The sequence below is a fragment of the Punctularia strigosozonata genome (assembly GCF_000264995.1).
Source record: "Punctularia strigosozonata HHB-11173 SS5 unplaced genomic scaffold PUNSTscaffold_4, whole genome shotgun sequence".
NCBI lineage: Eukaryota > Fungi > Basidiomycota > Agaricomycetes > Corticiales > Punctulariaceae > Punctularia > Punctularia strigosozonata.
In genome coordinates, this window is record NW_006767436.1 from 979,078 (window position 1) to 1,006,213 (window position 27,136).

The window sequence follows — 27,136 nt, forward strand, 5'->3', positions numbered from 1 at the left end:
ATCCGGAATCACAGATGCAGGTACACCCTCAGCCACGCTCCCAATACTGCTCACTTACCCTTTGCCTTCACCAGGCAGGTCACAGCTGAGAGCACTTGGAATCAGAAAGATATTCGACATGCGCTCTCGCCCTGAGATTGCGAAATGGGATAGCCCCATGCCTTCCATAGATGGTGTAGAAATCCTCCATACCCCCGTTTTCAATGACGAAGACTACAGCCCTGAGGCGATGGCGAAGTGCGTACGTGCTGTCTCATAACCTTTCTCGACGCAGCTCTAAGCATACCCCGATTAGGCGGTTTGAGCTCTACTCTAGTGGAAAGACAGAAGCGTTTATGCAGTTGTATACTCAACTTCTTGAACATGCGGGTCCCTGCTTTGGCACAATAATGCGGCATGTCAGGGATAGACCAGACGAACCGTTCCTTTTCCACTGTACAGGCGAGCTGTGTTTATCATCCCGTGCATACAGTAGACTTATGGTGACAATAGCCGGAAAAGACAGAACTGGAATCCTCGCCGCCCTCATCCTACGATTGGCGGAAGTAGACGATGACACCATCGCCCTTGATTATGCATTGACACGCATAGGGCGAGAACCATGCCGGGCAAAGATTATGGCACGTCTCACGAAGGAGCCCCTGTTTTCCAGTAACAATCAGGCAGCACTAAACATGTTTACCTGCAGGTAATGTCCTCTTTCGAATACAACTCGAGAAATGCTAATCAATGTTAGACATGAGACAATGCTCGCTTTCCTTATGTTGCTAAAGGGACGTTATGGCGATGCTGAGGGATATTGTCGCGCTTATTTAGGGCTGACTGAGGGAGACATATCTCAGATCCGTCGTCACCTTGCAACAGTTCCCGATTCAGTAGAGGCAACCTCGTGATTACCATTATCCGAGATATAATCATTGCTGTCGTAGATACATCCAAGGCGTATATCAATAAATTAGTAGCCCTAGACTAACATCGGTCGAATTGAGGCTAATGTTATGTTTTCCGGGACAAACTGAATGACCGCTCTGGCTTTGTTTTGCCCTCTGAAGATGCAGGACTCGGTGACCGGTTAGGCGCGGCACGACCAAAGCGCGACGCCGCCATCACAGCGATTTGCCCGGTCGTCCTTTTGTGCGGATTCAAGGGTGAAAGTGCGCCAGCTCGAGACGGCGCCTGATTCTGAGCTCCTGTACCCTGCCGTCGCAAGGGGTTACGCGCCCCTGCAGATGACGTAGCGTTCGCTGGTGCTGGTGTATTGCTGGGCCGCTCGATGTCCATGAAATCCGTGAACGTGACTTCTGAGCCGGACGCCTGCCTTCTCGCTTTCTCGTGTTTGAACTGCACGGACCGGAAGTGAGATAGGAGCTCCTGCCATTTTATTTCTTCGCGTCCGATTTTGGATCTCGTGCTGGAGATCGATGCCCCTGGCCTGACGGGACTGTGAGTATAAGTCGGCGAGGACATGAAGATGGTACATACGTCTTTGGTGATATATGCAGGAAGCCAGCGGAGTTGACCGCATGCAACCGATTGCGTAACGACAAGAAAGCAGAACTTTGTGGCAACAGCATCAAAAGGCCGTATAGGCACTTGAAGAGGAAGGGATATCTGTCAGGCTCAAGTAGCTGTAAACGTAGGTCTGAATATTCGATTATTATCATGAACATTCTTCCTCATAGTTATAATCAAACCTGCTCACATGTGAAGACCGGCGATTCAATGAGCTGAACCAACTTGTCAACTTGCACCAGTAAAGACACCGTCATGTCCAATTCCGCACTGGTAGGGGTTGTTAGTGTTTCGACGATCTATCGTGGCGGCGACTGACAATATGTAGAGCAAGTTTGATGCATGCTCGTACGCCTGCGCTAACAGACAGAGCGAGAACGTCGCGACTGCATTGTGACACCATGACCTATATAGCGTAGTGAACAACGCCTGACCGTCCGGCTATTGTATATGAGTCTTTTCAGACATGCACATGCACGAGATACGCAGACATACACGTGTCTCTAGATTCTTCAACCTCCGGCGGAAGTCCGCTAGTTCAGGTGATGTGATCAGAATCAAGTTCAGCTTCTGCACTATTCCGCTGGCAAATTCCAAATCCTCATCTGATATCAGGCTTCGTTAGCTCATGAATTAACGCGGACGCACCTCTTCTTTGTCGAGGATTTCAGCGAATGTGCGGTAAATCCGCTCTGTATTGAGATTCAGGCAAAGCTGTCTTATGATCAGACTCCCTCGGGTCTCGAGAAGCTTTCTGTCGGTGCTGAATAGTCCAAGCAGATTGATCATGAACGCCTTGAAATAACCCTCCTCAGAGGTCGAAGATATCTGAGCAATCAGTTGAAGGTCTTGTTTGATGACCTAAGGCATACTCAGCATCTATTGTAACAGCATTCGCTAGCACTGACCTCTTCAGACGAGTCAGAAAGCGTCTTAAGCAATGCAGGGAATGTTCCATCATCCATTGCTAATATCTATACGGCTCATGTTGAGGGCGCGAACCTGGTTGGAGGGGAATGCACTTGCCTTCTTGGGAGCTTTCTGATGTAGCATAATCAGCCATTTCAGTGCCGCGACCCTCGTTTCTTCATGCTCGCTCAGAAATTGGAGAGTGAGTGCATTCACGGTGGTCTGATAATCGAATGGATCAGGCTCCTCCGAGGGAGGTGCCGGCTGTAAAACTCCGGTTTGGGGAGGTAATGAGGGTTGCATTGGTACATCTTGAGCCGCTGGGTTGGTAAGATCGGACTGTGCCACGCTGTTGACTTTCGCAGCCGCAGTGATGGTCGACTGCGTAGGTGTAGGGCCGGCGTCGGACAATGATTCCATGCTCTTTTCGTGCGGCAATGAAATCGCATCCTTGCTGAATGTCTGACGGGTAGTAGACCCTGGAACGCTCGGGGCAGGAGATGTGGCGGATGTTCGTACGGAGGGTGTACCAGACTTCTCGGCTGTTGGCGGCGCGGGAAGCGCCTGAATGACCGCGGTCAACAGTCTGTTAGTACGTATGGCCGCATTCCGTATCATATCGTGATGATGTGCGAGGTTCGGAAGGATGGCATGCAGTAACCGAGGGGTGAATGGTATCAAGACTTCAGGTGCGACTGATAGAAACTCCGCAAGCCATTGAAGTGCCGTCGACTCCTGGATCTCGTCGTCTGCCGTACCGTGAGGGTGTGTCGCAATGCCATGAAGTGAGAAGACTAACGTTGCCCGTCCAGCTGCTCCATCAAGATTTCTGTAAGAGCATCATAATCGATTCTCACACCTTGACCGCGTTCCCAAGCTGGAAGAGGTGAGCACAAACACAATTCGTGGTGCTAAAGTGCCTACCACCAATATCATCTATTGCTTCGGGTTCATCCTTCAGCAACGAGTTCTTGTCGTACTCCGCCTCATGCTCGTAGCCTTCTGCAACGAATGGTCCTCGATCTAACCGGGAGGTTTCGTCATTTGCAATAGGCCGAACAGAGGGAATAGTAGACGACGTCGTATGCCGAGATTTGTTCCTTTCCATCCGTTTCTGCGTCAACGTGACATCGCGGATCTCCTTCAGAAAGTCGGCCAATATATTCTCAGTAGCGATCTTCACGTCCTCGATGGGGTCCGAGAGGTACTTTCTGGTGATTATTAGTCACATTTACGATGAAGATGAAGTATCACCTACAGTAGGCCATCGAAGAATTCTGGAAGGTATGTGATGAGTTCCAATTCAGGAACAGAGTCAAGAACGGTTATCCAGGAAACCAAGAAGCTGCGGGTAAAGGGGCTGACAACGTATATACGCTCGGAGAGCAAGGGTATGAAGTGCGCGAGGGAGAAAGCTTTTCTGGCTTCTCGCATGTCTTCGCCATTCGCGACGTCATCCGGATGAGGCACTACAATGCCTTGCCCATAAAGTTCGTCCGCTTTCTCTCTGATCTTCTCTGTCTCGGGATACTGAGGAATATATGCCGAGGCGGATTCGGCCACAATGTCCTTCAGTAACCTGTCTAGCAGCTCGGCCCCATTCTTGACGGAGAGCTCTGAGTCTGCCGCAAGCTAAGAATCTGATGGTCAACGCGGACAAGGAGGCAAAAAGAATATACCCACCTTACTCAACGCGTCGAAGATCGGGTTGAAATATACCAAGATTTCTCCTTTGGACACCTTGGCGATGTTGTATAGACATTCCGCAGAGAAATACCGGACTCTGTTCTCGGGGTCTGTGAAGCATATAAGGAGCGAGTCGATAAACTTCTCCATATATGGAGCGACGTCCACCCCAAGGGCGATAGCCGTGGCAGCAAGACCGATGAGCCCCCCGTTTCGGACATGCAGAGGATTGCTAGGCTTGTTGAACATTTCGACCAGCTGGTCTATGATTTGACCTATCCTCCGATGGTCACCTTCCCGGTGACAGTCTCGAATCTGCCTGCGGAGGCCTCACATGAGCTACAGAGCCATTGAACACGTACGTGGGTCAGAGGATGCTCACTTCTCCAGGTCCAACGCAGCCGCCTTCCTCTTCTCGTACATCTTATCCACCAGCTGTTTCGCGATTGCCGAATCTATGGCGCCGTGATCTTCTACTATATTTTGGTGTTGAGGGACATCACGTACCCATCTTTCCGGCTGGCAGGTGCTGATATGTGCGAGCTTGAGTCGATCACAGCAATCCAGCTTTGTGTATGGTAGAACACTCCTCCGCAGGTTCACGCAGTCGCCGGATTTATCAGACGCGCGGACACCGTTAGCGGAACAGACCCGGACCTCAGGGAACAGTGACGACAAGTTATGGGCAAGACGCGTCGCGCATGCATACGGTTACCGCCACTCAGTGCTGCCAGATATGGACGTCGATGAGGAGGCGTATATTCTCCTGCTTCTTGCCGACGGAAATCTCCCGACAGGCTCGTTCGTTGCGTCGTCTGGGCTAGAGTCGTATATCACACATGGATTCTTCGCTCGATCTTCAACAAAAGCCCCACTACAGTCTGTTTGCGAGTTCGTCGAAGATAGCCTAGGAACTTACGCAAGAACTGCTTCGCCATTCGTGACGGATGCCCACCAGATCGTCTCCTCCATGACGTGCGGCACAATGACCACAGAAGACGCCCTTCCTCAGCTCATCACCCTCGACGACCTATATGACGCGATGACCTTGAACCACGTCGCGCGCCGTGCTTCCCAGGGGCAAGGTGTTGCCTTGCTCACACTTTATTCGAAGGGATTCTCGGCTCCTGCTGATTCGTACTCCGTGGGACCTCCTCCATTGAACGCCTCCGCGGAAAAGATGGGAAAGATAGTGGACAAGATGAAATTTACTATTCGCAAAGGAGATACCCCAGGCCATCTGCCGATCTGCTGGGGTATCCTCACCGCGGCCCTAGGACTCGGTGTCGGTACGCAGAGCTGGAGATCCTCCCAAAATTATCGTTAACGGACTCATAGAGCGGAGTTTGCGACTGCACCTCTTTCTACATGCGAGAGGCCTCCTTTCTGCTGCGGTCAGGTTAAACGCCATCGGACCTTATGCCGCTCAACAGCTGTTACTACACACGATCAAGCCGCTGGTCCAGCAAGAAACTCAGAGATGCACCGATCTGCGGACTGGTGTAATGGAAATCCAGTCTGGTACACAACCATCGCCTTCAGACCGTGCATCGGTTACCGTGGATGGTCCTGCAACAACCTGGCCCCTGGGGGAAATTCTCGCAACAAGACACGACTTACAACATTCCCGAGTTTTCAACAGTTGACGCCCTATCACACGGAAATGATACATTTCCTCAAGCAGATACAAACAGACAAATAAAGACAGCAGGACTTGCAATCACGCGGTAGCAAGTGCCAAACGGGCAGAGATTTCGGCTTGCGACCTCACAAGGTTCGCCAAGTACGACACCATCAACGTATCCTGAACATGATGTCAGTCATCCTCCTCCGAGATGAGCGGGCCGTAGGGATGAGCTGACCTGCAAGGCAGTGTTAAAGCCTCCCTTCTCCAGATCTTCTGTACTGGCTCCCAGCGTATCCATGAGATACCGCCCGATCGCAGCATCACCCTTAACCTCCCCTGAGAGTACAGACCGAACGTATGCCAGAACCCGGTCAAGCATGCTGGAAACCGTTTTTATCGCTGCTTCAAGCTGCTCCAGATCAGTGATGGGTTCTGTCGGAGAGTCCGAAGCAGAGGCGAGCAGATCGACTGAGTGATTTTATAAGAGAGTGCAGGCGCCAACAAATGATTAAACATACAACCACTGCGCTCAGCAGGGGTGAAACGCAGTTCGCAGGGAACCGGAACGAAAACGCAATTCTCAGGTTTAGGCTGCACCCCTACGGGTGAGCTACGGCGTCCATCAGTGACCATGCCGCAATCCTGGCATCAGACATGCGCACCTGATGTATGCCTGTACGCCTGGTTGAGTATCTTCTTCAGTACCAGTGTTGAGCGCAAGGTGGATCGCCTGATGAGGCGTGGTTTCTTGGGTATAGAAATTCTGTATAAGGGCAGAATAGGTGTTGAGGTTGGAGCCCGTCGAATACCTGTGCCATTTAGTCAGGACGTGTCACATATGAACTCGGTGGATCAATTCACCAGCCGACGATCGTCTCCTTCGGGTGTACCTTGTGGTGCAGATCGTACATGGTCTGATGATACTCCATGTCGACAGCGACTTGTTCAGCGGTCTCGCTGTGCAAAACCGCGAACGAAGAACGTATCTCGATCTCGTTGTCGGTCCGGAAACCGAGCAGAGTCCCGATTACGCGCTCTTGCGCATCCGTGCGGCGCAAATAGTGATCTAAGATAGAGAACAACGCTACCGGATGAACAGTCACCAGGGTAGGTGTGCGTCTATGCGATTAAAGCAAAACCGTATTTCAGTCTTGAATTATTCACGGCACATCACGGTGTAGATGCGGCGAGCGCACGGCGTTGAACATACGGCTGCGAAGAAGTTGCAGTTGATTTGGCATTTTGAATGTGTAACGCTGAAGATGATGGGCCGAGCGGCATTTTGACGAGTTGAAAGGATCGCTGAGCCTTGCAGAGGACTGATGCGCCATTTCAGACAAAATCTGAGTTCTCTCACGTGATCCCAAATTTACTGGTGACGCGCCGAGTTGGGCCGCATACGAGCTCATTCACGACCATGCCATCCGAAGAAACAAAGGTCAGAAGTAGACCAGCCTGCATCTAGCCCAGTACTGACGTGCCATTCAGGAGCGCATCATTAAGGCCGTTGAGCTTGGCAAGGTATTGCTTGTTCGTCACCCGGAAATGATTGGTTTTGTTGACTGTCAGCACAGACCGTCGTCCACTACGGATGGATACCCTTCATCATCTACGTCGGGTACACACGGAGTAACCCCCAGCCGTCTTTGATCAAGTACGTTCTCAGCTGCTATTCCCGGTCTCCGGCTATTGCTCATCGTTCGTTCAGGCTGATTAGTCCTTTGGCATGACGAGCACATTCCTATGTCATTGTATATACTCTAGTCCGTTCAATTAATGCCACTGCCCTCTTCTTCGAGTCTCCACTTTCTACGGCTGACATCGCCACGCAAGAATCAGACCGGAAACCGACACCTTGGTGAGTTCACTCCCCTCTGCAGTCTTGCATGATTATTCTTGTGGTGGCGCTTCGCGCTCCGACTTCCGCCCTTGTAACTGCATCCAGCTGGTTTATGGGTTTCGTGGGGATCCTTTCAAGGCCAGATATGAACCTGCTCCACGTTGTTTTTCTTTGCCTCTGACTACGCTGACTAGTTGTCAGACTATCACTCCTATCACGTCTCTGGAGTTGCGATGAAAGCAAATGATAGACAAGAACGAACAGACAGCAGCACATGACAGTGTATGGATGACCACGCAGCAAAACATCACAAATATACCCTCCTAAGCTCCGTGGCCGCCGTGATGCGTTTGCACATCGGACACAACTTCGTTGATCCAAGGCATCTGAGCCAACATTCACGGCAGCATGTATGCCAACAGCCGGTGGACACGGTCGGATCTCTATACGGATCCAAGCAAATGCGACACGTGGGTGCCGTCGATGAGAGCACCCGCATCGACTCCTATAATTCGCTCATCAGACTCCGAGACGAGACGAACAAAACGTTTCGTATGTACTGACCAATAGCTTGACCTTCCCCTCGAGTGCAACCACAAGGTCACGGGGGTTCCCCGTGCGACGCGCCGAGAGCAAGACCATCTCTGCGCGATCCAAGTCGCCTAGCTCGGCCGCATCTTCGACCGACGGCTTCGTCGCGACTGCAAGCGACCCCTCAGCAGGCCCCCGTTTGACCACTTTCCCCAAGGCTACTAGCTCCCTCAGCGACTTTCCCTCCGCGTCGTCCTCGCCGCTGTCTTCTATTTCCTGGTCTCCTGTAGAGGCCACCTCCTCCAACAGAACGACGGGGCCATTCCCAGCAACCACGTCACTCTCTGTGAATTGGACGTCGCCAAATAACATATCCTCGTCACCCTCCACATCGATGTCTTCTTCGACATCTTGCTGAGTGCGTTCCCGGACATGGAAGCCCATCCCTCGCAAACCATTCGGGCCCGCGATATGTATTCGCCCCTCACCCTCCGCATCCTCCCCTTCATCCCACCCGTCAACATCTACCTCCAATGCCTGCTGCTCCTGCTCAAGCCTCTTCCTCTCCTCAATCAACTTCGCCTCGTACGCTAGACAAGAGTCTACGTGTGCCTCGATCACGTCTGTGTCTCCCCTGACCACCGCTGAACACACCGGACATACGCCCTGCCCACCGCCAATATCCCGGCCCGCTCGGTACAGTGTGAGCAGCTCTTCGTCCTCTCGCGTCATCTCACGCAATTTAGCGTGGCGGGTCTTGCGGTTTCGCTTGATCGCATTGATAGTCTTGTCCGTCTGCTGTAGCGAAACAGCGAGTGCAGAGCGATTACTCATGACTTGACGAGCCTTCACAGCTGAGCGCCGCGGGGCGCTGGGACTATGCACCGGGTGTCAGAAGGGCGTTCCTTCTCGTCCGCCTTAGACGCACCCTGCTCCCGGTGTTTCGAGCTCTGCTTCAATATGCACCTCCAACGATCCAACGGACCGCAAGATCATGTCCACGCGCTCCGATTCTAACTGTGCATGGGTACCCATGAGGCGGAGGGGTATAGGTTCTTGACATACGGGGCAAGGTCTTGTCTCTGCGCATTTGGCTGAACATACGGCTGGTCAAGATGGTGCGTAAAGCTCATCACCACTGGTGCGTACGTTTTTTGACGGGCACTCTCGCAGAGGTTTGGGAGTCCGGCGAGTCAATCCTGTCATGGTTGTACGAAGCCTTCCGTTTGCCCCTAACACAGCGCTTCAGCAGCTTCCAGAATGACATGGCTGAGAGGCTAGGCACTTTGAGAGACGCTTCATGGACATTGTCGCCGCAGACTCAATGGCAGCACCCCGCGTATAATATAGCCAAGCGCGTCCCCTGGCTCGCCGAGTCGTAGGTTCAGAGCCTCCGATGGATTCACGGCGGAGGAATTGGATGTTGCGTATGCACGTGGAGGCGAGAGCAGGATCGTTGTGGCGATGCCAGCTGTCCCTGTTCGGTTGACTCGCCCCGCGAGTGCTCTCTCCAACCGCGAGTACGTACGTATACCCCTGAACCAAGCACACCGGCCCTCTTTCCGATGCGGCGTGTCCGGCAAGAACGTTCATGAGAGCACAGGCCGACGTCGGCCGCCACCTGCCCTTTCCTGGTGGCATCTGCGTGCACAAATCTGAATGTCCCCCAGCACTCGCAGTTCCGAGGTTTATCCGACCCACAACCAGTGACCGTATGGCCCGTATATAAAGCCGGCATGTTCACCTGCGCAACCCTTGTGCTACTCTCGACAGGACCTGCCTTGATCTATCCGATTGACCAATACGATGTTGCCCTCCGACTTTGATATCGAGGATGTTATCGCGAAGACGCCGATGTCCGACAAAATCAAGCTGCTTGCAGGCTTGGTGAATATCTGACCTGCATGCTGCCACCTCGCAGCATGGCTGACTACTCCAGGGCTGGTGGCACACACACCCTGTTCCCAATGTTGGAATTCCATCGATACGCATGAGCGACGGTGAGAATGCAGCGATATAGCGAGGCGTCGGCTCAGGCGCGTTTGCATCAGGACCGAACGGCGTTCGTGGCACGCGATTCTTCAATGGCGTACCCGCCAGCTGTTTCCCTTCGTCTACCGGACTAGGCTCCTCGTTTGATTTAGATCTCGCGCGTAAAGTCGGGGAGGCGCTTGCCGACGAATGTCGTGCCAAGGGCGCTCATGTGCTACTGGGTAAGGTGCTCTCTTCTTCATGGATGCTGCGCATTGTTGGGCTCATTGTCGGTAAGGTCCGACCGTTAACACTCAGCGTTCACCCCTCGGTGGACGAGGTTTCGAGTCCTTCTCGGAAGACCCTCACCTGAATGGCCTGATTGCCGCGCATTACATCAAGGGCCTTCAGTCAAAGGGAATAGCCGCAACTATAAAGCATTTCGTTGGTTAGTAATGTCTATGCCTACTCTCCTGTATCTCATACCGACCGCATGTTTAGCGAACGACCAAGAGTATCAAAGGTTATTATTTATCAGTAGTTTTTGCAAACTCCATTTCTAATCTGACATACCACACCTAGGTTCTCCATTAGCAGTACGTCAAACGTCAATATTTCTTCTGCGACCGTTCTGTTCATACTTCTCAGGCGACCTGAGCGAACGCGCTCTGCGTGAAATATACCTGAAGGTACTATGCTACTCCCGTGTTGTCTATCTTACTGATAAAGTCATGTCCAAGCCTTTCCAACTTGCTCTGAAGCACGGGGACTTCTGGGCTCTCATGACGGCGTATGCATTGATGCCTCATTTGTTCGTTTCACTATTAACTCATGGTTACTTTTCAGATACAATCGGATCAACGGGACGCATTGCTCTGAGCACAAGGGCCTTCTGATTGACATCCTACAGAAGGAATGGGGTTACACAGGCTTGATCATGAGGTATATACATCGCCAGTTCCGTTGCTGAACCCTCATATAACGATGCATAGCGACTGGATTGGCGTATACTCGACTGTGGAGAGCATCCAGGCCGGGCTTGACATTGAAATGCGTTCGTTACGTTTCCTATCTTATCGTCTTCAGCCTGTCTGACGAACATATTCAATAGCCGGTCCCACCGCAATGCGGGGCCCTGCAGTTCATCGCGCGCTTATCGGCGAGAAGCTCTGGCCATCAGACATCGACGCTCGCGTGCGCAAGATACTTGGATTGCTAAAGCGCGCCTATGCGTCCGGCGTACCCTTCGACGCGCCCGAGGGCGGAGTCGATACACCGGAGCTCAGAGCCTTGCTCCGTACTGCCGCCGCCGACGCCATCGTGCTCCTCAAAAATGACAAGAAGCTTCTTCCACTGCCGAAGGCGCCCCGCAAGATCGCTGTGATCGGCCCCAACGCTAAGCAGGCTATGACGAGCGGCGGCGGATCGGCAAGGCTGCTGTCGACCTACACCGTCTCTCCCCTCGAGGGCATCACGGAGGCCGCCAAGGAGTTCGGCGCCGAGGTGAAGTTCGCCACGGGCGCGCTGACGATGCGCTATCTCCCTTTGTTGGATGGTTATATGCACCTGCCGGGTTCCGAGAGCCTAGGCGCCTTGATGGAGTTCTGGAACGAAACTCCTAGCGACGACTTCTTGAACCTGAACCCAAACTTGACGCAGTCGCTGCCCACATGCGCGTGGAGTACGCCGACGCAAAGCAGCTACGCCTTTCTCGTCGACGGCGTGCCGGATGACATCGTCAACGAGATCTGTTGGATTCGAGTCAGTATACAATAGCTTTGTGCATAATGGCGCGCTCATTACTTCTGACGCAGTTCACGACGGACTTCGTCCCAGACGAGAGCGGTGACTTCAAGGTATCCCTCAACGTTGCAGGATTGGCCAATCTGTTCGTAGACGGCCAACTCGTGATTGAACTCAGCGACGACCCGGCGCAAGGCGAATCGTTCTTCGGGAACGGAACGGTAGATAAGGAGGCCGTCGTCAAAGACCTGAAGGCCGGAAAGTCGTACCGCTTCGAACTCCGCCTGAGCAACCAAGCCTTCATGTCACGGGCCAGCCCGTTCACTTGCCGGGGTGGAATAAGGCTCGGCGCGTGGAGAGACGTCGCTGTCGAGGAAGGGATTCATGAAGCAGTTGCTCTTGCGAAAGAGAGCGATGGTCAGTGCTTTTCTCTTTCTATCGTGCATCGATGGTTGATTGACGTTGTTTCAAGTGACAATCCTGGTCGTCGGCTTGAATCACGAGTACGCTCATGATAAAACAACCCATCATATGTCCCGGCTGACGTTTCTTCTGTCAGTTGGGAAAGCGAAGGTTTCGACCGTCAAGACATGAAGTGAGTTCACTTCCAGGGGCTGTGGCCACTATAAACTGATTAACCCGATAATCTCAGGCTTCCAGGAGCCACCAACCGCCTTGTCACCGAGATTCTCCAGGCAAATCCCAACACGGTGGTTGTTCAGCAGTCCGGTACACAGGTGGAAATGCCATGGGTTGACGAGGCTCCGACCTTATTGCAGGTGAGAACGAACCGTCTTCTTCCGCCGGCCAGGATCTGATCAATCACAGGCTTTCTATGGTGGTAACGAACTCGGCAATGGTCTGGCGGATGTGATCTTCGGGAAGGTTAACCCTGCGGGAAAACTGTCGTTGAGCTTCTAGTGAGTCTTTCAGGCCCTGCGGATCGCTGAGCAGACATCTGAGCCTCGGCGAAGCAAACGCTTAGAAGATGCCCCCTCTCACCCGTCCTTCGGCGATAAAGGACAGGAGTATGGGAAGATACTCTACAATGAGGTGTGCTCTCACCTTGTTCATGGTGGTTGATAAAACACTAACAGACCCGCCGGTAGGGTATCTTCGTCGCCTACCGTGGACTCGAGATCAAGGATATCGCGCCGATGTTCCCATTCGGCTACGGGCTCTCGTACACGACGTTCGAATATTCGGACCTTTCTACCACCGCGATCTCGTCCGAAGGCGCTTTCTCCGTTAGTTTCACTGTGAAGAACACGGGGGCCGTCGATGGACGAGAAGCGGCACAGGTCTACATTAGAGACGTGGAATCCAGCCTCCCGCGTCCGGTGAAAGAACTCAAGGGCTTCGCGAAGGTTGCTTTGAAACCCGGAGAAAGCAAGAAAGTGAAGATCGACCTTGACAGAGACTCTCTCAGCTTCTACGACGATAGGAAGAAGAGTTGGGTAGCGGAGGCGGGAGTTTTCGAGGTCCTTGTCGGCGCATCCTCTTCGGATATCCGATTGAAGGCAACGGCGGAGCTGAAGAATACGCTGACATGGTCTGGGCTATGAGCGTGATTACATAGATCTTGTACTTGATCTGTATAGTAGGCTTCATGAATCCGGCTAGGTTCAAATATATATATGATGCGCGTGAGAGCAATCGGCAGCGGCCCGTGACAACCGGTGTACCAAGGTGTCGCTAAGCTCACGGTCTGCCATCCACCCCAGGCACGGGCGACCCCATCCGTGACCCGAGCACCTCCAGCCTTTGTTACACCCATGCGCCATGTCGATGCTACCGTATATGCTGCCGTCTGACTCTCAACGGCTCCCTCAAAGCCCTACCAGCGCTGCGTCGCAGACCCATCTCCCTCTTCCACCTTCTGTGCCTAGACGGTCTCGATCGACGGACTCCGTTCATAAGTGGTTCGCCTCCAACTCGGCCTCGCCGCGTATCTCGAGCCCAGCGGGGCCCTCTGCCACGGCGACCTCGGTCGAGACCCCTCGATTAGCAGACTCGGGCAACACGGAAGTCATAGCTCCCCGACCCAGGCAGGCGAAGCACTTCGACCTCGCCACCCGGAGACAACGCCTCCCGCGACGGCCCCACACGTCTGGAGGTTCTGATCAGTCTCAGACAAATCCCATTCCTCGAGAACGGAGTCCTGTCTCAATATACCCCATTTCGCCTGATGCCTGGCCACGCAGGACTCCGGGTTCATACCCGCAGGCTGGACGCGTTACGCCCGAACTCAGCCCCTCCACCACCCCGACGTCGGCCAGAACCCCCACGCCCACGTTGTCCTCGCCCTCTTCATATGCGACAGCATCTTCATCGCCCCCTCAACCCCTTCGACTCTCAAACTCTTCCCCGTCCGTCCTGCCGCCTGTATCCCCATCCCCCACGCGTGCACGCTCTATGAGCGATTTGCTGTACACCTACCAGAATGGAAAGAGCAAGGAACGGGGCGATGTGACATCTTCGGGCCCGAACGCAGATACGGCGGTGAACTGCACTCCCGTATCAACTACATACTCCACGCCGCAAAAGCCAACGGCAAAGGACAAGCGGATACCGTGCGTCTCATCATTGCTATGCATCTGAAATTGCGTCCTCATTGGTTCATTCAGAAATCCGAGCATTTGGGTGACACTGGACGATCTTGTAGACAGGTTGCTCTTCCTCTCCATCTCGGGCGACGACGCGGCGTATTGTCGACATTTTCTGCTGGTTTATCGTCGTTTTGCGTGTCCCCGGAGCATCCTGCTAGGCATGCAACGGAGGATGCGCTCCTTTGACGCCGACTGGATGCGGAATCCGCCGCTTGCGGGATTTGGTCAGCAGAGGTACGTCGGGTCCTTTCTCGCCCTTATCGGGGGTACAGTGCCTGGCTGAGCTGATATTATGTGCCTAGGATATGTGCTGTTTTGCAAGACTGGATGAAGCGATATCCTCACGATTTCGCTGTTCCAGGCACAGAGGGTGCGCTCGATGCACTCGTCAAGTCCGTAGCGCGAAAAACGCATTTGCTGCACTTCGCGATGTCCTTCCACGAATTTCAGCAGTCGTTGCCCCGCCAGATAGACACGGATATCAGCTGGGCAAAACGACCGGATGAACTGCTGCCCGATGACTCGGACGACTCGTATAGCATGTCAGACGATGACGATGCTCCGGAACAACCCTCGAGCAGTTCATCCTGGGACGGGATCAACGATGCCGCGACGAGTTACAGTCACGTGAAGTCCCTCAGCAGTATGGGGCGATCAAGCGGGGAATATACCCGCCCTACGAGTAGGATGCGCAAGTCAAGCTTACCATTCACTGCGATGGACTTGCCCCAAGTCTCGCAGGCCGACGTTCGCAAATCCAAGCTCAAAGTGCTGCATTCTGTCGCCGAAGATCTACAGCAGTTCACCAACCAGGAAATCGCGGAGGAGATTACGCGTATCTGTGTCAGACTGTTCCTCGGCATCAACCCACGGCATTGGCTCAAGTACACCTTCGAAGGCGCCCAGAAGTCGGCGGACACATGTCCCGTGATACGTTTCAATCGATTTGTGAACCGCCTCGGCGATTGGGTTACTTCACTCATACTTTGCCACGATAAACCCCGCTCGCGGGCGCGTCAGATGGAGAAGTTCGTCGAAGTCGCGTCTGCTCTACGAAGAATGAACAACTACACCGGGTTGAGAGCCGTAATCGCTGGTATCAATCTGGCGGCTGACGACGAAGATCCCGCAATGGATGCGTTCAAGCATCGCAGCCCTGAACTCTCAAAGCAATTGCAGTCCTGGGACGTGCTACTGTCTACGTCTGGAAATCATAAAGCATACAGACTCGCTCTCAAGAACACGCCAAGTGCATGTGTCCCTGCGCTTGAAATCCACCTGTCGGATCTTCTCCGCTCCCAAGAGGGAAACAAGGACGTGCATGATGAAGACCCGCGTCTTATCCACTGGGCAAAGTTCAACCTGATTGCGAAGTGCATCGATACGGTGACTGAATGTCAAGATAAGTGCCGCAAAGCCGGGAAGGCCTATGCTCCTCCCATGCGAGCACGTCTCCAGGAACTCGTGCTCTGCGATGAGCTCATGGACGAAGAGGTATGTCAAATAAGCTGACATTGTAAGGGGGTTTCGCCTACTCATGCATTTGTTCCTCTGTAGATGAAAGCGGCCAGGCGTGCATATTCCAGTGAGCCACCACCAACTATGGAAGCTGTTCAGTTGTTCCGTAGCTTGACCAAAGACGGTGGTTCGAGTCAATCCGTTAGGCGAGACTCTGTATTTTTACGCAAGCTCTTCGGTCGGTAGCCTCTTGCTACGTCGCGAACACTCCACTACGCCGGATTATGCGTTCCACACAATGTACTGTTCACCACAAGACACTCCATCCTCATGACCCAGAGCCTCGACCACGCTTTCATACGCAATGCACGCACCTTCATGTTGTACGTCTGGATCGGATCATTTGCTGCTCATTCGTGCTGTACACAAACTGTGAATTTATGCATGTAAATGTACAACTTTGTACACTGGTATATTTACAGGCCATGTTCGTGTCCAGCAGTTGGGCATATATGATTCCGGGTGCCGGTGAACGCTCAGCGCCGGTGCCGGTAAAGGCCGGTGGCTGATCTCCGAGTTCCGGCAAGACACAGGACTGCACCTCCTGTCTCTTGGGACTACAAGTTACACTAGATCTGTCATCTTGCTTTTATTTATCACCTGCGTGGCATAATCCCTCTGAGCTATGCTTTCCCCCCGATGCAGACAGCCTAATCTACGACCTCTCTCACGCCTGCTTCATCGTTCAGGCCGACCCGCTGCCATCCGAATCTCGTCACCGCTACGAACAGTTCCAGAGCATCGTCATCGTCACGAAATAGAAGGATGTTCGGCCCACCCGCGTCTACCCCAGCAAACTAGACATTCATCAAATGCAACCTTTCACTCTTCATCCGGTACGGCATCTATGCCAGGCTTCGAGTGCGCCTATAATGACCCCAGTCCACGGCTTCAGGGGCACCTCCGGCAGCCCCCTTACAACACTACCACCACCTGGTCAAATCTGGGACATTGCGTAAGGATGACCACCAGACCAGGATCATCCAGAAGTTGCAGAAGCTTCACGATGAACTGGAGCAATATACACCACCACCACTGCCAGAAGCGCAGCAGAAGGCTTCTTGGGTATGCCCATCCCCCAACATCCTTGCTAGGTCAAAACTTTGAGCTTCTGTCCTTCAGATAACCCGTCTGTTCCCCCGACATTCAGCACCGGAGCCATCCGAGCTACAACCGCCAGAAAATGTGCCTAAAGGCTTATACCTCTATGGCGACGTTGGAACCGGCAAGACCATGCTTATGGATTTATTCTACAACACCCTTCCCCTAAAGATCAAACGGAAACGCCGAGTTCATTTCCATGCGTTCATGATTGATGTGCACAAACGCTTGCACGCCGCAAAAGCTGCAATGGGCCACGCAGGGGGTGACCCCCTACCCCCTGTTGCGAGAGATTTGGCAGAAGATGCATATGTTCTGTGCTTTGACGAGTTCCAGGTGCGGGGGATCGCCGGGTCAACCATCTCATTCTGTTCCTAGCCAACTGTATGCGCTAACATTGTCCTGTCTGAACAGGTGACTGACATCGCGGACGCTATGATCCTTCGCCGACTATTTGAGAGCCTGCTGAATTATGGGGTGGTCTGCGTAATAACCTCCAAGTAAGCAGCCTAGCGGGGAATCCATACTCATTCTACGTTAATGCTCGATCCAGCCGCCATCCTGACGAATTATACAAGAACGGAATTCAAAGGTCGAGCTTTGTTCCCTGCATCGAGCTATTGAAGACCCGTTTCGATGTCACAGACCTGGACTCGGGAACTGGTATGTCGATTATCTGGTCTATCGCGATCTAGGCCCCAAACCATACGTACAGACTATCGTCGAATACCTCGCGCTCTGTCGCACGTCTACTACCACCCTTTGAGTCCTGAGAACGAAGCTGAAGTGGAGAAGATCTTCCGGTCCCTTGCTGAATCCTCGCCATCCGGTTCCATCGTCCAGGACCGCAAACTTTCCACCTGGGGACGCACCATCAACGTACCCGAGTCCTCTGAAGACGTTGCGAAGTTCACTTTTGACGATCTCTGCGGAAAGCCATTGAGCTCGTCCGACTATCTTGAGATCACAAAGACATTCAAGACCGTGTTCGTACTCAACGTGCCGAAGATGGATCTTGGCAAGAAGGATATGGCTAGACGATTCATAACCTTCATCGACGGTAAGCAACCCTTTATTTCGAGGCAATGGATATCGATTGATGTTTCGGTCTCGCAGCTTGTTATGAAAACAAGACGAGGTTGTTCGTCTCATCGGAAGTCCCCATTACGCAGGTCTTCTCTGACGAGAAAGCTGGGGCATCCAGCGATATATCCGACCATATGCGCAGCGTGATGGATGATCTTGTGAGTAGCCCTCGATCTGCCCAGTTTCCTTGAGTTCATAATCAGTTTCATAGGGCCTCTCGGTTGATCAAGTCGGTACAAGCTCCATGTTCACTGGTGATGAAGAGATCTTCGCCTTCGCGCGTTGCTGTTCTCGCTTGGTCCAGATGGGTACGCGCGAGTGGGCCGAGTCCGCAGGAGAGCGATAAAGACGCCCGTCCCGCGTTGTGGATAACCTAGCGTTGCCAATTATCTTGCGGGCATGCTCGAGTTGCATTCAATCTCTCATACGCATCGGTATTTTTCGAGCATCAATGTGTTATTGCATTAATATACAGGTTTAATGTGTTGGTTTGACTTCTTGTCCGCCCGATGTGACGCAAATATCAGATACCAGACGACCGAGGGTTTCCACGAGTATCGATGGTCTTGGTTCCGTGAGCGTCGTTGAGTGCGGAAGAACCACGACCACCTTCGATCGCAGACGCCTGTGACTGTTTCAACATCGCAATAACAGGAGTGCAAGCAAAATCTCTTACCGCTTGCAAGGTACCCTTCTCGAGCAACGCTTTCACGGCATCAACGTCCTTGCTGGAGCCGAACGTGTCTTCGAGTTGTTGATGTGATGCTTGGCCAAGCTTGCCCTGCGAGCCTTGGTTCGTGAAGAATATGTGGAATGCTGATGAACGCATATTCAGCATGCGTCCTCAGTTCTCATGATTGAGTTGCTTACAGTCCACGACTTCCACGAGGGGTATCGTACTGCGTTGGGTTCAGCTTCAGAACAAATGGAAGCTGCCACAAGGACTCACGTATCTGGTAGGGAAATCAGCAAGATCGCTTCGCGCACCGGTGTCTACATGTGCTTACCTCCTTCTTTCCATTTCTTGTACTGATGAATGCAAACAATTCAGCGTCGCGCATGCTAATGCTTGACGACTTGACATTACCTCCTCGGGGTTCACGATGACATGGTACTCATCGGTCGACTGAGAATCGGGCTTGTAGATGACCTTGCTGAGGGACTTGGGCATGATGGACGTGAGCGGATAGTGGTGAGATGAGTTCGTAGAGATTCGTAGGCGATGTAGCTGCAGAGTCATCGATCCATCACTCTTATACGGCGGACTAGCATGACGTCATAGTCATGCTACTTCGCGACGCTCCGAGGGTGCTCGGGCCACGTCGTTACTCAACGGCGGCAGTGTTTTCAATTCACCCACTCCAATCTGATCTTACACCACTCCGCAGAGACTACTATCGATTGGCTACGTCGGTCGTGGTGACGCAAAAGCGTCCATGCGCGACCAATCCGCCACAGCCCGCCGAGGATTGGGCGCGTTTGCGATGGTCATCAATGGTGCCACCGAGGGCCTGAACAGGATGAGATCGGCAACAGGAAAACGACAAACATGGCGCACCTTCCGTGAGCGCATTGGAAAGGGAAGGCTTTCGTAGAGAGCTGTTCTATGAGACGTTCGCACTGTTCCTTCTTCAGAGGATCGTTGAACATGATGGCGCCTAGGAAGATCGAGTTATTATGTGATGCTGCATAGAAAAGGTGATTTACCCCTGCATGCTTTCGAGTTGACCATTTCCAGAAGAGCGCCAGGCATCCAGCGTAGGGCAGATTGCCAGGAGCCCTCGTCAGCAGGATCTTCGGCGGTCTGTGGTCCGGAAGCAAATTCGCCTTCGCTTGTCAACTGCGCAATATACGTCTTCACGAACTCTTGAAGTTGATTACCCTGAGTGACCTAGGGAAACTCAATACGCATTGCTTCATTGACATGATTCGGATCATACCTTCTGCCCGACAATTAGAGGGACAGTGTGCACCACGACTTGACAGTAGTCCTTGCCGAGGGAGGAAGTCGAGCTGTCCTGTTCTGATACAGAAGTTATGTGAAAGCCCCATCGTTCGAATGCCTTCGCAATATATGCTGACCGAGCGAAGACACTTGCTTCGTGTTGCGTGAGCAATACCCTCTCCGGAGGGTCTAGCGGCAAGACCTCGACTCCCTGGCTTGTAGCAGGATCATATCGAAGATAACCCTGGCAAAGCTCTTCTAGGAAATGCTCTACGCGGACTCGCTCGTCGGCCGCATGCTGATCGACTAGAAATAACGATATTTCCGTCCGGGTATCCGCCTCGGCATCAAGCAAGCATGCTATGAATTTCCTGTCGACTTGACCAAGGACTCTTGCACGGGCCAGTTGCCCTGCAGAAAGTTGCTGCGAGATCGGTTCTCCAAATTTGTTTGGCGCGTGGCCATATCGGTCATGGTGCGATTGAGAACACCGACCGAGGGACATGTAATCTGCCCTACGTACAGCATGGTTGCTGTGGGAGACCGCCGAGGCATGAGGAGGCACCGTCGGAATCGCAGGGTCCGACACGGAATAAGACTGATTAGCCTACGGCATCCGGGAAAAGGTCAGAATAGGTATCGATCCACTTCAAACATGACTCCTACACAAAGCGCATTGCGAATCCAATCGGGAACTGTGTCAACAGTTTGCGACCCCGTGTGACGATCGCCGAGCTTCTTTATCCAGGGCGCGCTCAGAGTCCGTCGGCCCTCGTAAGTATCCCGACCCGAAGACCACTCGTGCCCATCTTGCAGGAGGGTAGTCGGATTCCTTTCCCTTCGATATGAGAACCCGGTGCGAGTATCGACGACAAACTGTTCGCCTGTGGAAGGATCCGTCCAAACCGATTTCGTCACATTCTCTTGCCCGTCGCCCTGCACGACGTTCATATTAGAGCAAAAATCCCCACCGACGTCCATGTGTAATGCATACAATGATAGTACACGCAGCGTCGAGTGAAGAGGGCTTGTTCTGGCACGCTGGTCGTGCCATCGATCCAGTACGAGCAAGTATCGTAAGCTGGCCTTCCCCATGACTGGTCTTCAAACGCTTGGGCAATGGTGAGTGAACCGTAGCGGAACGACTCAACCGCTGCTGAGCAAATCCGTTCCGAACTAAGAAATGATGTATTGCGTCTCTGAGAAACGTCGAGACAGCTTCGTCAGTCTGAGTACGCGAAATGCCAAGAAAAGTTATCAGATAAGGACGCATAGTCAAGCCCATTCCCATGCCGAGCACCTACCGCGAAGTGCACGGTCACCTTTGCCGGCTCGAGAACATTGTCAACATGCGCCCGCGATATTGTTAGATCCAGACAGTATACAGCATGGCGTTGAGCCTTCCGTGGCGATCGGCGGCTGGCTGGGGGAACGGTTCACATGAGCGTCGAAGCCTGAGAGCTCGGATGCCACAACCGGGAGAGAATGCGTACTTGATCGAGGGAGGCTGGTTGCGCCCGATTCATCGTAGGCCTATAGAATCGCTCGTGAGTCTGTGGGCACGGGAGAGCGCGACGTGGCACTGTACGTTCTTCCCGAAGGAACTCGCGGTAAACTGGCTTTCAATCACGTGGTGTAGACCGCCCTGTGCGATGGGGTGTTGATTCAAATCTATTCATCTTTTGGTAAGATACCACTCCGTCGGCGTGGAATATCCTGGAACTCTGCCACAGCTCACAGAGAAACTGGTATGACTGTGGACATATCAGTTCATGTGCTTCTCTATGCTCTCGGTGCCTACCTTCCCAAGAGCCCCTTCTAAACTGATGAAACCTTTCAATGCCATATCACCTGAGGTAACATTGATTTCCTCAACATGCTGGGCAATAGTAATGGAGGAATAGTAAGAACCAGCGCCGCGCACAACGCTGAATATTGTTATGCTCACCTCTGCTAGCGCCCTGCCAAACATGTGTCGAAACGATGCAACCGTGGAAGTGGTCTACAGGGGCAATCAATGGCATGAATGTATGGAATGCATAAGAGCAAACCTTCGGTATTGCCATTAATCTCTTGGTGGTACGGGACGTGCTTGAGGCTCCACGATTATTGGTATCCTCAAGCGTGAAGGACACACCGGGAAACATCAGTGCATATGTTTCAATGTCCCTCTGGATCGTCTCCAGCGTCTTGCCAGGCGCCGTGTGCGACGAACGTCTGACTGGAATCTTCAGGGTATTCAATAAGAGTGAGTCACAAGAACGAGTTGCATAGGGTGCATACATTGAAGAATGCATCACGAATGCAGACTACGGTCCCTTGCGTCTCTCTTCGCCAGCGGACTGAAGGGCCGTCGTACAAAATATTCGGGCCCTATATGCAGTATTCAAACACAGTTCGCGAGGACCGCAATGCTCATCAACCTTAACAAGAATAGACCAGCATTCTCGAGATACGTTTGTCCTTGAAGCAACCTCGAGGCACGAAACCTCCGCGGCTGAAGCTAACGCTGAAGGCACGGGGCATCAGTGTCAGATCACTATCTTATTTATGTCCGGCAGCCACCTTCACCACGGAATCCAAACGTTGATACGTCGATAAGGGAGTTCAAGTCGTACGCCTTAGAAGTATCTGAAAGGCAGAGAAAAGCACTCAGCGGCGCGATCACGCGAAGAGAAACGTCACCGAGCATACGGTACCGGCGCTGCTCTGAGCATTCCGCAAGCTTGCGCAAGCCATCTTTCGGAATACCAGTACCGTCATCTTTTACCCAGCAACTCCATTCCTCGCAGTTCACGCCAACTTCGATGTGCGAAGAGCCGGCGTCCAGCGAATTTTGCAGCAACTCAGAGACGATTTGGGGCAAAGACGTCAGGATCTGTGTTGAACGTAAACTCGTACGCGTCGGAGCAGGCAAGCCTTGCAGCGTTGGTAACGTAGTGCTACATGCTTTGTCTCGACTCATGAGAGAGAGAGTACGAGGATGGTTGTGGGTCAAGCGTTTAGGCGCCGCTTACCGGAGGGGAACAGCCACCTGCGGAAGCAAAAAGAAAACTCAGATCCTCATCTACTGATAAACACTGCAACACCGCTATATGACAGAAGTGTCGCACAACCGAACAGTCAAACAGCCCACGATTACAAACGGGATGCCGATAGACCGTAAGCACACGAGTACAATCAGAAATCCTTCCATTCATCATCCCATCCGTCCTCTCCTTTAGCGATCGGTTTGCTAGTAGAAGTCGCAGTCTGTTGAGTAGCAGGTTGCGCCGGCGGATGGGATCCAGAGCCGCTCGACTCGAACTCTCCGAAGAAATCGTCCTCGTCCTGGTACAGCGCCGAGCTCTCGTTATGGTGGTCCTGCGAGATGCTCGAGTACCCCTCGTGCGACGGACCGGCCACCGTCTGGCGCACCGTCCCCACGGCGCCGCCGACGCTCGCAGCGACATCAACGCCGAACTGCTGTTTGCTCCACTGGTTGGCGACGCTTCCAACCTCTGCGGCACTGAGGAGCTCCCGTCAATCTGATGTGCATATCATCACGAACGAGACACCGACCGTTTCGAAGCTTCGGTCGCATATCCCTTGACGGCCTGATGGAGATTCGGGTCCATGACCTTCTCCATCCCCGGCTGCACGACGTTCTCCGCAATAACCTTCGACGCGCCCGCGACCACGGACGAAAACAGCGACCACCCTTTGCTCAGTGCCGCCGTCGGATTCTGCTGTATCTCCGAGAGCGTCGGCGCCGCCTGCGACGACAGCGCCCACGCCGGGGGCTGCGCGGGCTGCGGGCTCGGCGTGCTGCCGAAGCCCTGATATCGCCCGCCTTGCGACGGCGGAAGGTTGTCAGGCCGGGCCGCGTTCGCGTGCCCGAGGCTGGCGAAGTAGCTCTCGTTCGCGCTCTTCTGGTCCGGCGAGGGCGAGTTGGGGGCGGGCGAACCGCTGTTGCTACGCAGCCCGCTGCCTGCGCGCCCAGACGCGCGGGATTTGCGGAGGCCTTGGGCGGAGGAAGGGCGGCCGGGGGGCGACATGGTGCCTTCGGTTGGAGGGGAAGGTGACCAGGGTTTGCCAGCGAGTTCCGCGTCAAGCTGGGTACGATGTAAGAACGAGCCCCTGGAATGTAAGGAGAGTAGCTACCTTCTCCCGGTATTGTGTCGCCGCCCAGCAGTGGTAGGTATCATATGCACTCATGCCTTGGGTATAGCCACCCTGTTCAGCGGGCGTATAGGATTCCATGAACTCTCTGAAGGGGCCATTACCGCCCAACTTGAGGGCATGGTCAGACCCAGATCGATGCTCATTGTGTAGCGGGAGGCATACCTGCATCCTCTTGACCTGTTCCTCTGACCATGTGTCCATCGAAACAGATCGCACGAAGCTACCCGAAGGTCAACTTCCGCGATCCATGTAGACAAAACGGCGCGTACGCACCTAATGTGTACACCGTAACCGCGATGCTGTCCCGCACATTGAAGGCAAATAAAGATAGCGAAACTGCGTTACACGATCCAGTTGGTTTCGAGTAGCATATATAGCGATCGGGTTGCAATGGACCTAACGCTGGCCCATTGGGGATTAGGGTTGCCGCAGTCTACGCAGGTCTTGTTCTTGAGGTCCTCGCGCTTGATGAGTTCGTTGAGGGTCTTCTTAAGCGCTTGCTGCTCGGCCATCTTCTATAGTATTATCCACAAGGTTAGGAAGAGCGAAGGAAGCAAGGTAGAGAAAGTGAGGTGGCAGCTTGCAAGTTCAGAGAAATGGCACTGCCTCCAGCATCACTTCCTGCTCCTGCCTTACTCGCTGGGAGCTTGAATTCGGGTTTACTTTTGCGGTCGTACTGGGATCGATCATGGAGGAGACGTTCTCAAAGCGTCTCCATGTATCTGGCCTTACACCTGCGATAAAGCCGTCTGACCTCCAAGACCGCTTCGGAAAATTCGGCACAGTGAAGGCACTGGATGGCTTCGGACTGCTTGACGGCTTGGGTCAACCGCGCCGATTCGGATATATCACACTGGAGGCGACGAAGGCTCAGCTTTCCCGCTGTACGTTCTCGAGTTCACGGATTTTGCATGTGCTGATGGCTCGCGTTACATAGGCTTGACCCTGATGAGCGGGGTCACATGGAAAGGCGCAAAGCTACGCGTTGGCGAAGCCAAGCCGGATTTTCAGGAGAGGCATGGCATTTTCGCTGCATCATCCGAGACGTACATACCGAGCTCACGTATCTACTGCTTCAGACTAGAAAAGGAACGCGCGACCGAGGACGGCGACGATGTCCGGCCCAAGAAGCGACGAAGGTTAGCTCGGGGCGTCCAAGGCGTTCACGCCGAAAACATGGATCCTGTTACACCCGAAAACGTCAAAGCTCGCCCCGGCTGGCGCGTCACGGTTTCCGGACGCTTGGTCAGACCGATCCGAATCCGGTCTGCGCGACCGCTACCAGAACCGCTGTCCGCAAAAATCGCCACCGCCAAATCCGGAAGCTCCAAGGGAAAAGAGGTGAAAAAGAAGAAGAGGATAAAACCTCCGCCCGTGCGTGCGCGCAGACGTACGATAGACCCCACGCGCTGGGGTTCCGAACATTTGAAAGGCGCTTTCCTAGGCGAAGAAACGACGCTCCCTAGCCCACCCGCGTCGACGAGCTCCGAGGACATTGTGATAGGTTCCGCAGAAGAAGACGACGAAGGCGCGGAAACTGAACCGGACGAAGAGGAGCCGCAGCAGACGGTCGCGGTAGCGAACGAGAAGGCAGAGAAACCTTCTGCCGACGCTTCGACGCATACAACCCATGCAGCGCCCGCTATCGGTAATGCGATTCAGGAGGAGAAGCGGGCGACATTGAGTCTTCTACGATCCATGTTTGACGAGACGGAAGACGACTGGGGCGGCGCAGAAGACGTCGAGTCAAACGTCGACGTTGGAGAGGGGGAATACGACGAGGATAGCGTGCCTGCTCAACCGATGGTCGTCGATCGGCCAGACGTCACGACCGGCGCGATATCCAGCACCGTGGAAGATGTGGCACCCCCGGTAGGCGTTGAGCCCGAAAAGTCTGAGAGACAGGCGCCGGTACAGCGTCCCAACTTGAAAGAACTGTTTGCTCCCAGGGAAGAAGACGGTAGGCTTCTCTCTCATCGGGGACAGACCAGAACCCGTCGCTTATCACGATGGAATCACTTCACAGCTGGGTTCTCACTCCTGGATCAGCTCGATATCGACCTCGAAATGGACCCGGACGTGGACTTTGGGGCAACATCTCGTGAGCATGACCGGGGCTCGCCCGTGCCGTCGTCCGCTCGCGAGAACGTCGCAGATGTGCCGTCGGCCGACGTGCGGCCGCGGAACGACGGTGTGTTCGTGCCCGATCCCAAGGAGCCGCTATTCTTCCCTGCGCCGGAGTCGGTGCGAAGGGGACGTGGTGGCGTCAAGGACATGTCGGACGTGGCGCGAGAAGGCGGCTGGGACTGGCGGACGGCGTTCTACAGGACGGAGACGGACGAGGAGTTGCGCCAGCAGTGGGAAGAACAGAAGGGCGAGTTGACGCGGACGTGGAAGAGGCGGCACCGAGAGGCGTTGAAGAGCCGGCGGCGGCGGGGAGGCGGGGAGGAGGCGGAGTGATCTGGTTGTACGTACCCGGTGGTGTAATCCATGGTCGCGTAGCGTTCTGGGACGGGATGTCGGAGTGAATGGGATGAATGGCTGCTGGGCGGGCGGTGGCGCGTCGGATGAGCTGTGTGGTCGGACGCGTTGTGGCCCCTAATTCGGGCGTCCATCCCTTGCCTTGGGTTTCCGCCGCTGCACGGCCCACTCTCTCGGGCGTCGCACTCTCGCGCGCAAAGCGTCCCTCGTTGCGTCGTGTGAACCGTCTCCGTTGGCGCGCGCACTATATCTTCGCCCCCCCAGCCCGTCGTCCAGCCAGTCCCGAGCTGCGAGCGCCGCCGCCATGATCCAGATCGTCCCCAGCCATCGCCAGCCCACCTCCGCCCTCACCGCGTCCGATGCCGGCGCTACCGCCTCCCCGCCCAGCTGGGGCAAGTGGTATGCCAACAGGT

At 53.9% G+C, this 27,136-nt stretch overlaps 11 protein-coding genes across 11 annotated transcripts; 5 read left to right on the forward strand and 6 right to left on the reverse strand.

Moving 5' to 3' along the window:
* Positions 1-367: 367 nt before the first annotated feature.
* PUNSTDRAFT_119460 (ARM repeat-containing protein) lies at positions 368-4,618 on the reverse strand (the record flags this gene model as incomplete). The annotated part of the gene is made up of 16 exons (XM_007381953.1): positions 368-439; positions 491-688; positions 737-1,432; positions 1,483-1,642; positions 1,703-1,782; positions 1,832-1,953; positions 2,008-2,112; positions 2,161-2,373; positions 2,421-2,486; positions 2,539-3,170; positions 3,221-3,298; positions 3,346-3,632; positions 3,680-4,053; positions 4,105-4,426; positions 4,490-4,562; positions 4,615-4,618. The coding sequence occupies 14 exons, from the start codon at positions 4,616-4,618 to the stop codon at positions 997-999; spliced, it is 2,952 nt and encodes a 983-aa protein (XP_007382015.1). The 3' UTR covers positions 368-439; positions 491-688; positions 737-996.
* Positions 4,619-4,843: 225 nt separating this feature from the next.
* On the forward strand, positions 4,844-5,753 carry PUNSTDRAFT_63702 (uncharacterized protein; the record flags this gene model as incomplete). The annotated part of the gene is made up of 2 exons (XM_007381954.1): positions 4,844-5,396; positions 5,446-5,753. The coding sequence occupies 2 exons, from the start codon at positions 4,844-4,846 to the stop codon at positions 5,751-5,753; spliced, it is 861 nt and encodes a 286-aa protein (XP_007382016.1).
* A 74-nt stretch (positions 5,754-5,827) lies between these two features.
* PUNSTDRAFT_112347 (Mov34-domain-containing protein) lies at positions 5,828-7,015 on the reverse strand (the record flags this gene model as incomplete). The annotated part of the gene is made up of 6 exons (XM_007381955.1): positions 5,828-5,911; positions 5,970-6,202; positions 6,253-6,344; positions 6,397-6,543; positions 6,596-6,853; positions 6,945-7,015. The coding sequence occupies 6 exons, from the start codon at positions 7,013-7,015 to the stop codon at positions 5,828-5,830; spliced, it is 885 nt and encodes a 294-aa protein (XP_007382017.1).
* A 136-nt stretch (positions 7,016-7,151) lies between these two features.
* On the forward strand, positions 7,152-7,464 carry PUNSTDRAFT_132595 (Tom7-domain-containing protein; the record flags this gene model as incomplete). The annotated part of the gene is made up of 4 exons (XM_007381956.1): positions 7,152-7,172; positions 7,223-7,255; positions 7,309-7,388; positions 7,443-7,464. The coding sequence occupies 4 exons, from the start codon at positions 7,152-7,154 to the stop codon at positions 7,462-7,464; spliced, it is 156 nt and encodes a 51-aa protein (XP_007382018.1).
* Positions 7,465-7,804: 340 nt separating this feature from the next.
* Positions 7,805-9,413, reverse strand: PUNSTDRAFT_142505 (uncharacterized protein; the record flags this gene model as incomplete). The annotated part of the gene is made up of 5 exons (XM_007381957.1): positions 7,805-8,079; positions 8,139-8,982; positions 9,034-9,199; positions 9,255-9,337; positions 9,391-9,413. The coding sequence occupies 5 exons, from the start codon at positions 9,411-9,413 to the stop codon at positions 7,882-7,884; spliced, it is 1,314 nt and encodes a 437-aa protein (XP_007382019.1). The 3' UTR covers positions 7,805-7,881.
* A 475-nt stretch (positions 9,414-9,888) lies between these two features.
* Positions 9,889-13,480, forward strand: PUNSTDRAFT_84618 (glycoside hydrolase family 3 protein). The gene is made up of 18 exons (XM_007381958.1): positions 9,889-9,992; positions 10,045-10,105; positions 10,157-10,318; positions 10,375-10,524; positions 10,578-10,599; positions 10,659-10,672; positions 10,725-10,765; positions 10,817-10,866; positions 10,923-11,018; positions 11,069-11,130; positions 11,188-11,837; positions 11,891-12,236; positions 12,292-12,322; positions 12,379-12,414; positions 12,472-12,598; positions 12,648-12,739; positions 12,794-12,872; positions 12,929-13,480. The coding sequence occupies exons 1-18, from the start codon at positions 9,912-9,914 to the stop codon at positions 13,382-13,384; spliced, it is 2,556 nt and encodes an 851-aa protein (XP_007382020.1). The 5' UTR covers positions 9,889-9,911; the 3' UTR covers positions 13,385-13,480.
* Positions 13,481-13,601: 121 nt separating this feature from the next.
* On the forward strand, positions 13,602-18,479 carry PUNSTDRAFT_132598 (uncharacterized protein; the record flags this gene model as incomplete). Its single annotated transcript, XM_007381959.1, has 11 exons — positions 13,602-14,392; positions 14,447-14,662; positions 14,731-15,922; positions 15,986-16,013; positions 16,842-17,011; positions 17,069-17,383; positions 17,462-17,547; positions 17,601-17,710; positions 17,763-18,107; positions 18,164-18,291; positions 18,345-18,479. 11 exons carry the CDS (start codon positions 13,602-13,604, stop codon positions 18,477-18,479), a joined length of 3,516 nt encoding a protein of 1,171 aa, XP_007382021.1.
* A 177-nt stretch (positions 18,480-18,656) lies between these two features.
* Positions 18,657-19,304, reverse strand: PUNSTDRAFT_64240 (DUF1960-domain-containing protein; the record flags this gene model as incomplete). Its single annotated transcript, XM_007381960.1, has 4 exons — positions 18,657-18,949; positions 19,004-19,032; positions 19,131-19,162; positions 19,221-19,304. 4 exons carry the CDS (start codon positions 19,302-19,304, stop codon positions 18,657-18,659), a joined length of 438 nt encoding a protein of 145 aa, XP_007382022.1.
* A 200-nt stretch (positions 19,305-19,504) lies between these two features.
* Positions 19,505-23,046, reverse strand: PUNSTDRAFT_125326 (uncharacterized protein; the record flags this gene model as incomplete). The annotated part of the gene is made up of 17 exons (XM_007381961.1): positions 19,505-19,644; positions 19,692-19,791; positions 19,841-20,024; positions 20,074-20,685; positions 20,745-21,014; positions 21,073-21,306; positions 21,383-21,501; positions 21,572-21,611; positions 21,667-21,749; positions 21,817-21,832; positions 21,880-21,957; positions 22,027-22,080; positions 22,130-22,306; positions 22,362-22,451; positions 22,502-22,587; positions 22,644-22,709; positions 22,773-23,046. The coding sequence occupies 17 exons, from the start codon at positions 23,041-23,043 to the stop codon at positions 19,539-19,541; spliced, it is 2,586 nt and encodes an 861-aa protein (XP_007382023.1). The 3' UTR covers positions 19,505-19,538.
* Positions 23,047-23,129: 83 nt separating this feature from the next.
* On the reverse strand, positions 23,130-24,814 carry PUNSTDRAFT_100088 (ArfGap-domain-containing protein). The gene is made up of 6 exons (XM_007381962.1): positions 24,639-24,814; positions 24,516-24,578; positions 24,405-24,462; positions 24,222-24,350; positions 23,640-24,172; positions 23,130-23,586 (listed from the first exon to the last, which is right to left on the reverse strand). The coding sequence occupies exons 1-6, from the start codon at positions 24,752-24,754 to the stop codon at positions 23,259-23,261; spliced, it is 1,227 nt and encodes a 408-aa protein (XP_007382024.1). The 5' UTR covers positions 24,755-24,814; the 3' UTR covers positions 23,130-23,258.
* Positions 24,815-24,920: 106 nt separating this feature from the next.
* PUNSTDRAFT_84630 (uncharacterized protein) lies at positions 24,921-26,693 on the forward strand (the record flags this gene model as incomplete). The annotated part of the gene is made up of 2 exons (XM_007381963.1): positions 24,921-25,126; positions 25,180-26,693. Coding segments are annotated over exons 1-2 (1,710 nt in total), but the record flags the coding sequence as incomplete, so codon positions are not given.
* Positions 26,694-27,136: the final 443 nt, after the last annotated feature.